Source organism: Panthera tigris, chromosome E1 (genome assembly GCF_018350195.1).
Source record: "Panthera tigris isolate Pti1 chromosome E1, P.tigris_Pti1_mat1.1, whole genome shotgun sequence".
In the NCBI taxonomy this organism is placed as follows: domain Eukaryota; kingdom Metazoa; phylum Chordata; class Mammalia; order Carnivora; family Felidae; genus Panthera; species Panthera tigris.
Genome location: NC_056673.1, coordinates 23,872,987 through 23,889,208, shown reverse-complemented (window position 1 = coordinate 23,889,208; position 16,222 = coordinate 23,872,987). Strand labels below are relative to the sequence as shown.

General features: G+C 45.5%; 1 protein-coding gene across 8 annotated transcripts in view; it reads right to left on the bottom strand.

The window, feature by feature from the left end:
* Positions 1–1,845: 1,845 nt before the first annotated feature.
* Positions 1,846–16,222, bottom strand: part of ACACA (acetyl-CoA carboxylase alpha) — a 277,071-nt gene continuing 262,694 nt past the window's right edge. For all 8 annotated transcript variants that reach the window (XM_007096020.3, XM_042967666.1, XM_042967664.1 and 5 more), the window contains 4 exons: positions 13,902–14,056; positions 13,054–13,224; positions 5,758–5,894; positions 1,846–4,224 (listed from right to left, as the gene is read on the bottom strand). In XM_007096020.3, coding sequence (XP_007096082.1) covers positions 4,101–4,224; positions 5,758–5,894; positions 13,054–13,224; positions 13,902–14,056 — 587 coding nt within the window. In that variant the 3' untranslated portion in view covers positions 1,846–4,100. The remainder of the gene's footprint in view (positions 4,225–5,757; positions 5,895–13,053; positions 13,225–13,901; positions 14,057–16,222) is intronic.

Genomic DNA, 16,222 nt, shown 5'->3' with positions numbered 1-16,222 from the left:
GGATTTCTAGAGTATTGAAAATAGCTGACAGTTGTTTTATCTCTATGCCTCCTGGGGTGTTCTGGACTATCTTAGGTGACCCCCAGCTCAGTGACATACACACATGGGACTGGGCTTGAAGCTAGATTTCTTGGCATCCAAGCTGGTGGTCTTTTCACTGTTATGCTGCTTTCTAAACTTTTGTACCCGGTCTTCCCATGCCCCAGACCACCAACAGTTTCCCACTCTCCAGGACATATCTTTTTCCTTGGCCTAACACTTAAATAAATCCATGGTCTGTCAGCTGCTTGTTTTTTCACATATCATTGTTCATCCTCCCCCAGAGCAATGCTGTTCCTTTCCAACTAGGAAGTGTCCCTTCATAACCTGGCAAATGTGTGTGCCCTGACTTGAGACACCTTGCCTTCCTTTCCCATCTGGAAACTGCTCTCTACCAGGAGGCTTCAGCCCTTAATTGTCCATACCACTCATGTGGCCCTTACTACTTTCTGCCCTACTTTGTAGATCAGGCAGACTCAACTGGTGCCCTTCCTCTGCCCAGGTCAAGGCTAGCATTGGCGTGAATGTTCACCTCCCAGCTCAGTTCCTCTTCAGGCCTCTCACCAAGCCCTACACATCGGAAGGAACACTGTTAGGGTTCTCCGTGATGGTCATTAGACACCTGTATTCATCCCTGTGTCCTTGTTTTTCAGTTGGGGAAATGTAGGTGGGCCTGGGACTAGATCACAGAATCCCTGCTGTTCAAGCTTTTCTCACTATTCTAGTAGTACCAGTGGAGGTTTTAAATTTTATGAAAAAGACCAGTGAAAGAAATAGCACTCCCCTACAAAAGAAAGCACTGTATGTGTCAGACAAGTTCCCAGAGGCAGGAGCAGAATCTTTTCCCATTCTTCCTGCTGACCATCCCCAGAAGCACCAGCAGATATGAGCTGAGAACAAGGACAGCTTAAAGTTCACATCTTGGGGTCTGCTTCTGATCTGCCTGCTTAGGGAGGAGGAAAGAAGGCTCAAGGCCTCTGTGCTGACCAGGATTCCCTGCGGCAGCTGGAGGCAAAGAGTAGCAATTTTCCTCCTGGATCTATCTCCCTTCTTACTCTAAGAACTTCTACCTTAGGGTGATTCAAATGGATGTATATTTACAACATATTATATATATGTATAAAGTAAATATATATAAAGTATATTTAAAATAAACATTTCATTTTAGGAAAAAAACACCCTTTGCTTTGCTAAATATCCCAGAGAGACAGACACAGCACGCCGAGTTTAATAATTAGCAAAGGCCAGTGCTTCCCCTTCCTGATCTCTTGTGGCCTCCACTTTTCTTTGCAAATGTTTGGGGACTGGTGTTTGTTCTTGCTTCAACCACATGGATTTAGAGAGAAACAGAGGCAGAGGGTTGAAGGTACACAAGCATGAGCTTCCTGCTCCTGGTGCCTTTTTGTGCCCAAAGTTAGCATTCAAAATCCATTAAGTAGCTAAATTATTAAGAGAATCTACCTCTCCATAAAACTGGCCTGAGGTGAGCTCTGAATATGGTTCACTATTCACTTGACCCAGAAAATCCCACAAAATCATGTAAACCAAGAGGTTTAAATCTTCATGTTCCTTTTAAGAACACCCCTGAAACTGCCCAGGCCATCAAGGGTATGTGTATCTGAAAAGCCTCCAAGTTTCTCAAAGATGTCACTTTGCAGAAGCAATGCATGCATGCTGTTCTGTCACTATAATGGCTCAGCTTTTAGCAGCAGAGCAGCGGCTCAGCCTACCAGTGCTGAAAGCTCCCCGCTTAAAGTAGAACATGAATGCGGTGGCTGGGCGTGGGTCGAAATGACAAACAGGGACTCTTCTACAAATGTGGAGGTTTATTTCAACAAAACGTGGAAAGAATACATTTGATGCTCCTTGCTCATCAGGGTATGTGTCCATTGAACGCTCAACGAGACAAGTGAAGGCTGCTTTGTGAATGAAGTGAATATGGCGATCTCGGCTCAAGCAAGTCTTGTTCAATACATCGTTTATACTCCTCCTAGCTCAGTAACCTTGCCTATATAATGGGCTGGGGGATATCAGATTGCTCACGTTCTATGGCTCTTCCTGACTTCTCTGCATGAAAAATTCCTGTCTGGGGTAAGACCTACAGTGAGGTGCTCTGGGGATGGGGGAGTAGGCATCACAGACTTTTAGAGAGGAACCATATTCACTTACTGAATAATAATTTGGTGAAGGGGAATTGGTAACACGAATATAACCCACCCTGCCTCTGAAGAAAAGCCAGGGCAAGCACAGGCCAGCTGGGGTGTGCAGGGGGTTTGTACCACCTACAGGTAGATTTTACTAATTGCAGAAAAGTATAATCTGGTCCAAGATGAATCCAGTTTTTACTTAAGTGGATACCAGCCACAGTGGATGCTTCTATCTGGACCGAACATTGTTCCTCACCTTCTTCTGCCCTCTTTGATGATACTCAACACCTGCACCTTGCATCAGGGCAGCCTGGCTGAAGCTCCAAGTTCCAGAGGGCAGTCAGTAATGTATCCAGCTACACAGTGCTCATGTGCACAAGCAGTTCCTGAAGAAGGGGGCTCTTTCTTGTGCGTGTACTGTAGGGTTAAGGCTCAAAACTGTAGCTTGTACGAAAGTATTCATACCACCGCTTCCAGAACATCTTAGTGATTTATTTCCTCCTTGGTCATCAGTGACAAATGCAATTAGCTGCACTGTAAGAACTGCATGCTACACCAGCCCTGATCACCTGCCACTCTTGCTTTAGGAACACCAACGGGGGAATCAGTAAACTCTTTCTTTGAATAAACAGGCTGTTGAAAATAAACTCTCTCTACCATTGGTGAGGAGGCCCCTGCCGCTGGCCAGGGAGGGACCGGTGAGCCTGGAAGACAGCAGCACCATGACGGAGTTGTAGGTAATCTTAAGGTCATGTGGATTCCGTGTTCCCTGGAAGCCTGCTCACACCGGGGAAGGCCAGTTCCTGGTGCTCAGAACAAAGATGTCACCAGGGTTCCTTTCAGCAGCTGTGGGGAGACTGGCTACACCTGCTGCTTGTGGACATTCCAGGGAGAGACAAGACCCAAAGGAAGTAGGAACGTCCGCTGCTGGGAGAGTTGCCCTGGAAAAAGAGCTGAGTGACTCTGTAGGCACTATTAACCTTTTATAACTATCAAAGCTCCAGGCTTAATAGTAATAACCTTACGAGTCCTAAAATGAGAGACTATCCAGCCCATTCTCCCTGTGGCATTAGTAACTAACTTTCCAGTAGTGACAGAAAGGGTCACTCCCCCAGCTCTTCTTCTGCCGCTCCGGCTCTCACGCTGTCTGCGCAGCTCCCAGCAGGTGCAGCAGAGAACTGAGCAGTGACAGGCAAGGTAGTGGTAGGTCAACTGTCCTTCTGTTTGTTCTAAGAGAATCAAACCCACAGTTGAGGTCCCTAAATCAACAGCAGTGACTTGGTCTACCTTTTTTTGTCTGCTTCTTGGATCGTGGTTTTGCCCTCATCTTCGAGTTCCTATGGAGCTTGCAGATTTCATACTCCATGAAGGATAAATAGGTACCTTGGTGTGATTAAGTTGGGAACTATTCTTCTCCTGTACCTAGTGCGTACCAGGCTGAATGTGGGGGTAAAAAAAAACGTGGACTCGAGGCTTCCTCCTCACTCCAGCCCTCCTCTGCTGCCTGTGGCTGCAGGCTCATGGGGCCAGGGGTGAGGAAGGGCTGCTGAGTACCTCCCTGGGCTGGGACCAAGTAGCTGTATAGACAGGAGCAGCAGCCCTGCTTTGTGTAGTGAGACCTCATGGTACATGCTTGTACCCTTCATTGCCTTCTCGGGTCCTTGCAGGGAGAAAGAGCTGTAGTCACAGACAGGGTAATAAATACTGAACGGGATGGGTGTGACCAGTGGGGACTTTGTGACCCTATGTCCCAATATGTCATGCATAACCTGAAAACGTTCAAGGGGAAGCAAAATGCCACTTTGATTCCAGTGCTGGGTCTCCTGTGCCTTCTCATCAGAGTGGTTTCAGGTGTAAGAGGCAGCTCTAGCCCTTTTCTCCAGAGGCAGGGCAGGGATGGGCAGGAAGCTCTTTCTATGTTGAAGGGGAGTCCATCGTGGAGAGGATCCGTACGACTTCTGCTCGCTGAGTGGGTGAGATGTGCTGGGTCATATGGACGATGGAATCCATGGCAACCTCGGGATTGGCCTGTACCAAGCTAGAGAGGAAGATTTGGGATGGTGAAGAAAAGAGAGGCAACAGTGTCTGGATTAGGGTAGCTTAAGAACTGCCCAATAATCTAACAGAATCGACTGCAGACACTTCAGTCACCACCTTACCTGATTTGTTTTCCTACATGAAAAAAGTCTCCAGCAGCAAGGCAGGTACAAGATGGACTGAACCCATTTTGAAATGTCAGGAAGTAAGGAATTACATAAACAAACAATGGGGGCACGTCACAAAAAAGTGGAACTGGCACAAAGATGCTTCCACTGGCTAAGTCTTGGACATTTTGGACATCGAAGTAAATATAATAATAAATGGCAAATTATTTAAAAAAAATAGAAACTCATGACTGGTGTAGACTAGTGAATACATACATGACTAGGAGGAGAGAAGACTTTCTGCTTACAAGACAGCTGGAATGGGGACTGTGAAGGACGTAGAGTTGGAAAGTTATCCTTTTGTAACCTTGTCTGGGATCAGACAAGAGTCACCGGGGATCCAGGGGGAAATCCTGGTAACAGAGTATCTTCATGGTCTCGAAGTGTCTACCCACAGATTGCTTATTAGGTGCAAGGGGGGAAATCAGTAATTACACAGTGGAGAAACTGAGTAACATCCTGGCCAGGTGATTCTAATGTCAGGAGGGACAGATGGCTTCAGGTGTCCAGATGTGGTACCCTGTGAAGGCCACTTCATGTATGTAATATTCCAGCGGAGAGTGTATAACCTGAATCTAATCATGAGAAAACACCAGACAAAATCAAAAGGAGCAACATCTTACATCCAATGGTGGATGAGATAAGAGATTCTCTAGGTGTTAAATTTACTAAAATTGATCTTACTGTGGTTATGTAAGAGAATATCCACATTAGCAAATGCACACTTTTGTATCTGGGGTAAAGGGCCATGATGGGCCATGATCTATGTAACTTATCCTTAGTAGGCATATAGGAAGGTGTATATGTGTGTGTGTGTGTGTGTGTGTATATATATATATATATATATATATATATATATATATATGAGCAAGCACCCTCACAAATGATAAAGCAAATGGGAGAAAATGCAAATAACAGGTCCATCTGGGTACAGATTTGTTCTCTGCACTGACATTTAAAAATGTCCCCAGCAGTCTCCCCATCCATTCAATTGAGAAGACTGGACTCAAGAATATAGCTAACTCTTGGCTCAAGGAGGGGAGGAGGTAGTTCCCCAAGAAACTGCCATGAAATCAGCTTTTCTCACAAGATCTGCACTTGGAGCTAATAGTTGGGCACAATGAACTAAGCCCTCATCTAGCTGAGATTACTAAGTGCCCCTAGGGACCAGTAGCTGAGAAAGAATTGTATTTCAAGGCTCTATTTTTATCTGTGGGTCAACTATAGCAGTCCCAAACAGAAAGAAACCACAAAGATTGTAAGGCATCATTTCATGATTTGTCCTTAAATCTTTGCTCCTTCCAAAGAAGCGAGCCCAATTTCTCCTACATAACCCCCGCCGCCTGCCCTCCCACAGAGGGTCTCACCTGCGGATCTGCTTGAGGACATAGTCTCTGCTGATGTATTTTATGTTTTCCTCTATTACTGAGCGAACACCATCTTCCTCGGTCAGCTGTTTCTCCAGCCATTCCACTAGATCCTTGTTATTGTCCCAAACATAGGCCTGCAAAAAGACGACTCCTGGTCAAACACCTGGGGCCAGGCCAGGCTGGACACCCAGATTGTTCACTATCTGGAAAGTTCACTCCAAAAGCTTGTTCACCGCACAATAAGTTGTTCATGATTCTCCACTATTGCTGGCATTACAATAGTAAGAGGAAAGAGGTCTCAGGACAGGAGCTTTCCTCATTCTCTCTTTCCTTCTTTTGGTACAAGATGCATCTTTGAAGCATCCACATGGGCCCCTACAGATGTTAGTGCTCATACTGACTCATGTCCTATCATTCTAGGTCTCCACCTATTCCACAAAGGCTGAGTGAGACAAGGTAATTGCCTAATGGACTTGAGAGAAACAGTCAAAAGCCCAAATTGTTCAGTAAAGTGCTGACTGAGGGGCACCTGGATGGCTCAGTCAGTACAGCATGCAACTCTTGATCTTGCAGTCGTGAGTTCAAGTCCCACATGGGCGTAGAGTTTACTTACAAAATAAAGTCAACATGTGTTAAAAAAAAAAAAAAAAAAAAAATGAAAGGTGTCTTTTCTGAGGAAGTAAGACACAATTCTTAAAATGTAAGTCTCTGGCCCCTGCCAGGGTGGCAGATGGGTTGCCTGGTTGTGGAAGTGTTTCAACAGGGCACAGAGGGGTACTGACGTATGGGAAGTCTTGTTACTAGGGGAGAGCCACTAGGTCAGAAACCTACCCATTTTACTATGAGAGTATTCCAATGGGGCAAGGTATCTGTAACCCTGAAAGTCTAAACAAACCACCTTGTGCCTCCTTTTTTTCGAGATCATTTAGCTGAGTATTTCCTAGGTAGTTGACTACATAATAATTCAGGAGTGTGTTAGAAACCTAATAGCCTTCTCCTTGCTCTCCTCTCCTCTCCTCTCATTTTCTTTACAAATCATTTAGGAATCGTTTTGTTAATGGTTTCCGGAAAACCAAGTACCACCATTAGGGCTCATTCATATTTATGTCATTTTGTTTGGGTAATTAAACACAAAGCTCGTCATTTAAAGGTGCGCTATCCTTCTCTGTTATCACTAACGAAGTCAAAGCCAGAATGACAATGAGTTTGGCGCTGTAATTTAATAGGTGGGTGCATCAGGGACTCTCAGAGGCTTTGAGGCTTGAGATGCGGCTCAGGAAACCTTGTATACAAGCAAAGGTGCAGGAGCCATGGTTGGAACTTCAGGACCTGTGAGGCACAGAGGGAATGTCTTCTTCACACCCTTCGACGGCAGCACGCAGTCAGAAACTGAGCACTGTGTGGTTTCCTAACATTTTATTTCATGCCTTCTAAAGTAATGGTTCCTTGCAGACTCTCACCTCCTCATTTCTAACTTAGTTGGTGAGTTAGCTGTGACTGATTATTTATTATGTCATGTAATTGACTTCCACGTTTCTAAAAATTCTTAAGGAGTTCTTCACAGTTGAAGGATTAAGGAGGCCAGGATTAAGGGTCAGCAGTGCACCTTTTCTGGTCCTTTTGTGCAGTTCTTTTTCTGGCGCCCAGGATTAAGGGTCAGCAGTGCACCTTTTCTGGTCCTTTTGTGCAGTTCTTTTTCTGGCGCCCAAGGTGCCTGTCTCTGTTTGAATCATGGCTACAAAGATCAGCTCTCTTAGGGTGGGATGGCCACGCCAGTGTAAGCCTGAGTGCGTCTTCCCACTTCTTTGTGCCTCCGTCAGGACTCTGCCATCTCTGAGGCAAATGACAGGGAAGTGTCTTGTTCTGAAGGAAGGGAGGTGCTGTGTCACTCTCTACTGACAAAGGGGGTGGGTAGTGAGGTTTCCCCCACAATGCAGTGGTCTTCACTCTGGCATCCCAGCGCCTGTGCACCCTACATGTGGACTGGATACACTGGGATACTCTTAGCTGCTGCCACCCAAACTTGGGACATTTCCATCTCTATCATCAGTAATTTAGACTTCTCCAGGGTTTGAGGACTTATGCGCTTGCCCTTACTTATGCAGATTTGGCGGGGGAGGGGTGGTGGTGGTGGTGTAAGAAATAAAACAATGAATGCTTCTTGGGTTTCAGAATGAAAAAAAAGAAAAAGAAAAAAAAAACTAGATTTACCCAAGAATCCCAAAGCCTTTAGTTTAGGAGAATATTTAATACTCTTATTAATCATTTTTAATCCGTTTGCTTTTAATTAAGAAACAGCATGATGCTTTCCTATCAACATATGCCAGGGAGCAGATTAATTGTGGCTTAAGATAACTCTCCTTGATTGGTGTAATGTATTAGCTAACGAGATGCCTGCTTCTAACGATGCTCAGACACTATGCTGGAAAGCCAGCTACCCTCTAGAGAAAACTCTTCTGCCTTCCCCTCCTGCAGCCACAGAATATGCTAGGTGTTTAAATTAAACATTAAAAAAGTTCCTAGACAGGATTAAAGCAACACACTCCAAGTTTTGGAGTGTGTTGCTCTAAAGTCTCCTCTTTGAAAATATGGTCCCCATGTATGAAAGATTTGCTGTTCACTCAAAATACAACTGGATGACAACCATCAAGCAGAACCTCAGTAAAGTTTAGGTCACAGCAGCGTACACAAAGGCGAAGGGTTGCAAATCTTGGTCAATAGCATTTTTAGTAAGAATAAAACTTAAGTACCCACAGCACTACAGGTTTTTCTTAACAGACTTGGGAGGGTTTAATGTACTGTTTTGACCTAACTTCCTTCACCCAGGAGGAGCAAGGCTCTCTTCCCCTGGATTAGGGAGTCTACAGTCCCCTGTTTGCCTCCTAGAACAGAGCTGTAAGATTCATTGTTCTAGCCATACAGAAGGACGGGCCAACCCTATTCCCAGAAAGAAGGCAATTATAATTTCCCTCCTTAAAATTATGAAAATGTGACTGATTATTCCCACTATTCCAGTGTGGATTTTAAGCAAGTGTGAAATGCTGGGCTGCTAATCTCATAATAGGCTTGGGACCGTAAGTCACTACTTGCCTCACACTCATCCCAATCACAACATTTCAGTACCAATAAAATATTGATAATTAAACATTACAATACTGGTCTTACAATAAATGTTGAGCAGATACTTTATCTCTCTCTGCATCAGTGGATAAGTATCTCAGGCACTACTCACAGCCTCACTAATTGTATGTAGTAATTAGTCTATCGTACAAAATCTAAATGACCTGTTTAGAAAGTTTCATTTCTAAGTATTGGATAGCTGTTAAGCCCTCCTTATTCAATATACAGGAGGACTAGAGAGCGACCAGGGCACAGTCTGATGGATGTGAGTCCTGATTACCATGCCCTGTAGATAACTCACCTTGTGAGCTGCCTGGAGACATTGCTGGCAATGTGATTTTTTCTGAGGCTTTGGAGTAAAAGAGCAAACAGCCATGTGGGCTGGGGTGGCCTGTGGACCCTGTCTCCTCAGAGGTACTCCAATCTCAGCCCCAGACCCACAGAGGGCCAAACAATGTTTTCCAGGTTCTGCCTTCCCTCTTCCTTCCCTGGCCCTAAATCAAAAGTTTTGTCCAGGGGTAGCATGAGGTCAGCCTTTGGGGAAAGTGGGAATCAAACAACTTTGTTAACGGTGCTTTTTCCTCAGTCATCCTTGCAAGGGCCTCCAATGACCGACCATCTCATTTGGAAATCCAGAGTAAGAGTGTATGAGTAGCTATCTGGACAGTAGCAATGTGCTATGGCATCCTAGATCGTGGATTAAGTTAGAGCAAACCAAATCAAAGAACATGGGGTGCCTGGGTGGCTCAGTCGGTTGAGCATCTGACTTCGGCTCAGATCATGATCTCACAGCTAGTGAGCTGGAGCCCCGCACTGAGCTTTGTGCTGACAGCTCAGATCCTGGAGCCTGCTTCGGATTCTGTGTCTCCCTCTCTCTCTGCCCTTAACCCACTCGCATTCTGTCTCTGTCTCTCTCAAAAATAAACATTACAAAAATCTTTTTTAAAACAAAGAACATTTACTGAGAATCTACCATGCTCATGGCTCCTGCCAAGATCATTAAGTTATACATCTAACTCTTAGCTGACGTTATGATGTTTTACCTTCTGGCATGCTGTGTGCAGAAGGGGAGCAGACCGGCACATTCTGAGTGTCTACTGAGTGCCAGACATTGTGCCCCATACCTTACTTATCATGTCATTTCAAACTCACTGAACCCTGTGAAAGAAGCATCATCTCTGTATTATACATGAAGAGATGGAAACTTAAATCAATAATATGTCTGAGCCAGCAAATGGCAAGGCTGGGATGCAAAAAGTTTGTGAGATTCCCAATACCACTTCTCATTGCCCCAGGCAGAGTTCTAATCCTTTTGGGGCTGGGGAAAAAAATTAGTCTGTTTGAAAAACCACATGCCTCAAACTGTGGATCTAAGAATCAAGAGAGAAAGCCTACCCGTGATACAAGCATGCACTGTGTTCTTATGACCCAACTTAAACCCAAGTTCTTGTTCCTGTTTTCAGGCAACTGCAGCCATGCTTTTCTCCTCTCTGCAGTGAAACTCTGAACCATAAACCGTACTATTTCCTACAACAGGACTATCCCAGTGGATTCAAACAAAATCCTATAACTCACAGTAACAGATTCCTCTATGGGAAACAAAAGAATTGCACTGCTAAGTTACATAACATCACAGTGTCTTCAAATTTTCTGTCCCCAGATCTCTTTCTTCAGAATTAAGATAAAAACAAACAAAACAAAAACAAAAAAATAAATTCTCTGAGACAAAAGAACACACACATGGCTAGCAGATGCCTATCACTAAATGTCTTTCCCTACCAGTAACCACAATGAGGATCAGAGGGTCACTTCCTGGTGCAAAGCCAAGGTCTAGACTCAGGCAGTGTTTGCACCTGAGACACAGTGCACGCTATCTATCACTGTTTGAAGAACCAAAAAAGGAGTGGGGAGAGGTTGGCAACATTTTTAAGGTTTTAAGCCATTGCCAAACACGGAGCAGATTCTATGAAGGCAGCACAGACGGCTTCTGAACACTGCAACACTTTCTTCTCTCAAGGGCGCTACAGATTTTATCACCCACCCCACACTAAACTAGGTCCTGCTGAGCCTGCAGAATACGGAAGGAGGTTTCAAAGCCACATCATAGCATCATTGCCCTTCCTTTCTTCTCCTCAGCTGTCCTCCTGGACTAAAGAGCTCAAGGGAATGCTGTCTTTTGTAGACGGGAGGGAGGGACCAGCCTTAGTCCTTGGGTATAGTTGGTTCCCAGTGTCTCAGGCAGCCTCCTCCTGACCTATTGGGCTGGGGTGGTCTCCCACACTTGATTTCCAGCATGGAGTCTGTGTACATACAGCCAACAGTTCTCTCCATATCTACAAGATGTCAATGACCTATTTCTCCAGACACACTGTCCCCTGGATACAGGATGCTAAGGAACAATGGAAGGGCCTATCCACTCACTTCATGCTCGGAGGGAAGCTATTCCTTCTCCTCATCCCTGTGCTTACTGAAGCCCTGCACGTCCATTACTGACTAATGTGGTAGGAAGGCGGTGCGGGCCTCTCCTGGCCACACACACACACACACTCCATTTACCTAGCCGGCCACTCTTAACTCGAGAACAACCTCTTATTTTACACTTGCGTGACTTTCAATGCCAACTTCCACTAGAAGCTGCCAGTAGCCACTGACAAAATTGTCTCACTCAATTATGATGCCACAAACTGACCTTAACCTGAACCAGACGTCGCATAAGGCTGTGCTCGCCCACTGCACATCTGAAATATTTATCTAAAGAAGCTTTTCAGTCGTAAAGAAATGGGTAGGCTTAACACAGAGGTGAATCTTAGAAGCACCCAGATTCACGGGGTTTAACAATGACGACAAATCTTGGAGTTCCTTCCTGAGAACAGTCAGCAGGGACATCAGCCAACACTTTGCGGGAAGAGGCTGACGGGCCTGCCCTCCCTCAGTACTCTAACCTAATAGGCACCAAATATTTTGATCAAAACAGCTATCAGGAAAAGACATTCTCAGCATACACTACCAATATTCTGATAAAATTTATATATGATGCGTATGATTTACTTTTAATCCATATAATAACTACTAAGAACAGGTAGTTTATTTTTCTTAGTAAAAGGACATGGAGAAATAAAAGTTCCAACTCTTTCTTCCCATCCTCCCACAGACTGTCCTGTGCAGCCCACAATTCCAGGGGCAAATGCTAGTGCCTGGTCACCCTGGTCTCAGAACCCTCCCCCCAGAGGGGTCACTGGTCCAAGGCATGTGTCCTCTCCACCAGATCAACCCAAGAAGATGAGGGATTCATGGTTCCTTGCAGTCAGAGTGGACATTTCCTTCCAGCTCAGATGTGAAACCAGAAGATCTTTAGCTAAAGCCCTAGCATCTCCTGCCTAAATAACCATCACCTTCGATTAGGCTTCTTGCTCCTGACCCCTTTCAATTCTACCTTCCACACAGCCTCCTGAGTGGTCTTCCTATAATACAAATCAGAGTATGTCACTCTACTGCGTTAACTACCTCAGTGGCTTCCCATAGACCTCAGTCCAGACCCTTAACACAGTTTCCACAACCCTGCAGATCCTGATCTGAGCCATCCAGATATCTACGGTGCCTCAGATGTGTGATAACTCTTGCTATCAGCCCTTGAAACGTGCCACTCCTACCTTCCCCTGATCCCCTGATGTCCCCACCCTAACCCCACCCTTTTCTTCTGGCTCATGCCTACTTTGTTTTCAGGATGGCTGAGACACCACTTCTATAAGTTCTAGACTCTCCTCCTCCTTCCCAGAGTGGCTCAGGTGTCCTTCTCTGTGCTCCATGATGTGCTGGGTCTGCTGTGGTTAATATCGGCCACATTGTTGTACATGACCTCTCAGCTAATCCATCTCCCCCTTGAGATGGTAAGCTCTGTGTGGATGGGAACAGTATCTGCCTCTTTCTTTCAGGGCCTAATGCAGTGTCTGGTATATAGTAAAGTACGCAAAAAGGTTTGCTGAATGATACAGTGAGCAACAAAAAATGTCCGATGACCTCTTCTAACAACCCATCATAACATGTTACGGTGTGGGGAGGAAACAGGGCTTAGGTCTCTATGTTTCCCTTCCATTTCTGCCTTCAGAGGCCTGGGGATCCTCAGGTGGGGGTGAGGAGCACAGCACCAAGGCTCCTCCTAGGGCACCCACCTACCTTCACGGTTCCTTCCACTTCTACAAACCAGCGCCTTAACATGGCCTGGATCTGACCGTCAGTGAGCTCTGGGTTGGCATTGTGGATTTTCTTTTTGACCAGGTCCTCCAGCAGGAGACGCCTCAGCCGCCAGTAGAAGAAGGTACGGGATGTTTTCCAATCCAGGATGTCCTACATACAGACAAGAATAAGCTTAGTCACCTCAGCCCTAATCCCTGCTCAGTGCCCAGTCCACAGGGAACTCCACAGGCACAAAAACTTATCCTCTAGGAAGCCCTTCAGAGACTTAAGAGCAGGCCGTGACTTTCAGCACCTGCAGCTATCTCCCCAGTTTAGAGTTGCAGTGCCCTCTCCCGAGCACTGTGCACAGCAATGGGCCTTGTTAATGCTAACCCCACACATGGCTGAGATGTTCTAGGGAGGAGGCTATGACTTTCCAGATAAACAGGACAGTGTGGAATTGGTTTGCAGCAGAATGGCTCAAACAACGTGTACACAGATCACATGTGAATTTGCTGCTGCTGGAACCCTGACACTGGTGTAATCCACAGCCTGAGGGCCACCTGGGCAGCTGCCCCCAGTGGAAGCACATGAGACTCAGTTTCCCACCAGCAAAATGGAGTTTGCCTCCCAAGGTGTCCACGGGAAGGTAAATCATAAAATTGTTTTGGGGATGATAATGGATATACAAAAAAAAGGAAAAAGTCTCTCCAAAAAAACTGAAAACGATTTGATCTGCACAAGCTGTTTTAATCCATCCCCACTTGTGAGCCGATGAGCATGAGACATACACTTGCTTGCTCACAGGTCTTTGACAAGTCAGGAGAAGTGGCAACCACTGTACTTACGTTAATAACACCCTTCTCCTGCATCCGGCCTGGTGTGTCGTGCAAGTCAGCAAACTGCACGGCTACCTGATGGTAAATGGGAATTAGGAATTCCTCCCGCTCCTTCAACTTGTTCTCCAGCTCCTTCCGCTCAGCTGCGCTTAGCTCTGGGGTGCCTGCAATTAAATAAACCTGCCCGTCACACTCTGTGGTGACCAGGAATCTCTCTGCACAAAAGCAGCCACAGTCATGGGAAGATCAAAAACGCCCCTCTCCCTCTGTGCCCTGGCTCTCCATTGTCTTCACCACCTCTTTGCTGACTAACAGGACTCTGAGATGCCAGACCAGTCCTTATCTTGCCATGGGGAGCCCACATGTCCTCCTTTCCCTGTGGAGGTCGTAACTATAAAAGCAACCATGGGAGTCCCTCTCCCCAAGTCTTTCCCTGAGCAGGTGCAAACAACCACCTGGGGGCCTGTGTCTCTCATCATCTCACTGACAGCCAGGCCCCTCCTTCCCCATGCAAGACACCATGCCCATGCCTGGCTGACCAGCATTAGAGCAGCTGGACTATTCTCAGTATGGGACACGGTAGGGGAGCAACCCCTATGCCTTCAGGCCCAGATCAGCAGCCTCTTCTCCCAGGTCCATACAAGTCACCCGCCGAAGGATTCCTAAAATTGCAAGCTGCTGTTACTCCATAGCTTCTAGTCTCAGGTTTGAAAACTTTTAACCTGAAATTAGTAGAATCCACCCTAATTAGAGCCAGATCCGTGTGTCTTATGCTAGCTCAGTAGATTAGATTAGCTCGTTTCCTAGTCTGCTGCTGGGCTGCTACTGCCAGAACCAACCCCTGACCAGAGTGACAAAGACATTCAAGTTCTTGGGCTAAAAGTGAAGGAACAGGGAAAAAAGAGAAATGTACTCCACAAATCCCATTTGGATCACTGAGCTCATAAGCACACAGGATCCTCAATCGACAGATTCCTATAAGGAATCTGGAATTCCTTATGACAGGGAGGATGCCCCCGCCCCCCTCCAATCAATGGTGTCCCAGAAGAGGTACTACTATGTTGTGCTTTTCTTCCTAATTACTCTCAGAATGGGCCTTGCAATCAATACTGAAAATTTAGCTGCCTGCCTAGTAAAGAGAAGTAAGTCTACCTGAAGGAGCAATAGGTAACAGCCCCTGGTGTTGGGGACAACCTGAAGTGCTTTGTCACCAAAGCTGACAAATAAATACATGACCACATGTGATGGGTTGCAGAAGAGAAAGTTCTATTTCAAGCATGTCTGTCTGGGAACAGGCCTTGCTTTTTATGCCACTATGAATCATATGCCATAAACAGCCTTGGGCTGCTGAGTGAGCCATAAGTACTATACATAAACACATGTTAATAGAACAGGGATGTAGCTATAGTACCTAGTTTCATTTTTATGAGATTTTTAGATGCCCACCTCCACCTCTTTTTTTTTTTTTTTTTAAAGCCCATCACTACTTGAAAACCATGAGGAAGAGAGCTGAAGTCTATCTCTTCTTGGGCTCTCACACAGAGGGGAATCACTGACCTATCACAATCGGGCCCTAACACTTCAGCAGCCTTCTTTCTGCACCAGGCAGAGAGCAGGACTGTGGGATGAGACGAAGGCCCATCCATTCTAGGGTGGATCTGCCTAGACAGTCCATGGGAGGAGAGCCAACTGGTTTCTTCTGAGATGAGACTGTCTCAGTAGTACCATTGATGACGGTAATTTTGACAGGGAAGCAAACATTTTTCTTCTCTAGTAAGAGGAACCAAGACTCCTTGGAGGAATGGTTGATTCTAGGGATGGGGCAGGAAAAACGTAAGATGAGCCTGGAACATGCTGTCACAAAAATCAAGGAAGCACTCAAGAAATGATGGAGACTTGTTAAAAGGGCATAGGAGCCAGTTTGAAGGTGTTCCCACTGGCCAAATCTGGGGCAGTCTGAGCACCAAATTTATCATAAACAACATGATGATGTTAGTTACCAGAATATTTATAGAATGAAATCAAAGTCTGTGAGTGCATCCTGATATAAATAATTAGATTGGGGGGGGGGGGAAGAGAAGGGAAAGTTCTCCTCTCCTCCAACAGAATAATAATTAATGGACACAGAAGGAATGATGGAATTAGAAAAATCACCATCTTGCTGCCATCACAACAATCGATTCTGCCAAGAATTATCAATGGATACTAAAACTAGTGGGTGAGGGTTTGATAAGGAACAGGATATTTACATAGCCTCAAAGTATCTCTCCACAAATTACTATTAGTGAAAACCTTAAACAAGTAGTCAAAATTACCATCACCAAGAATTG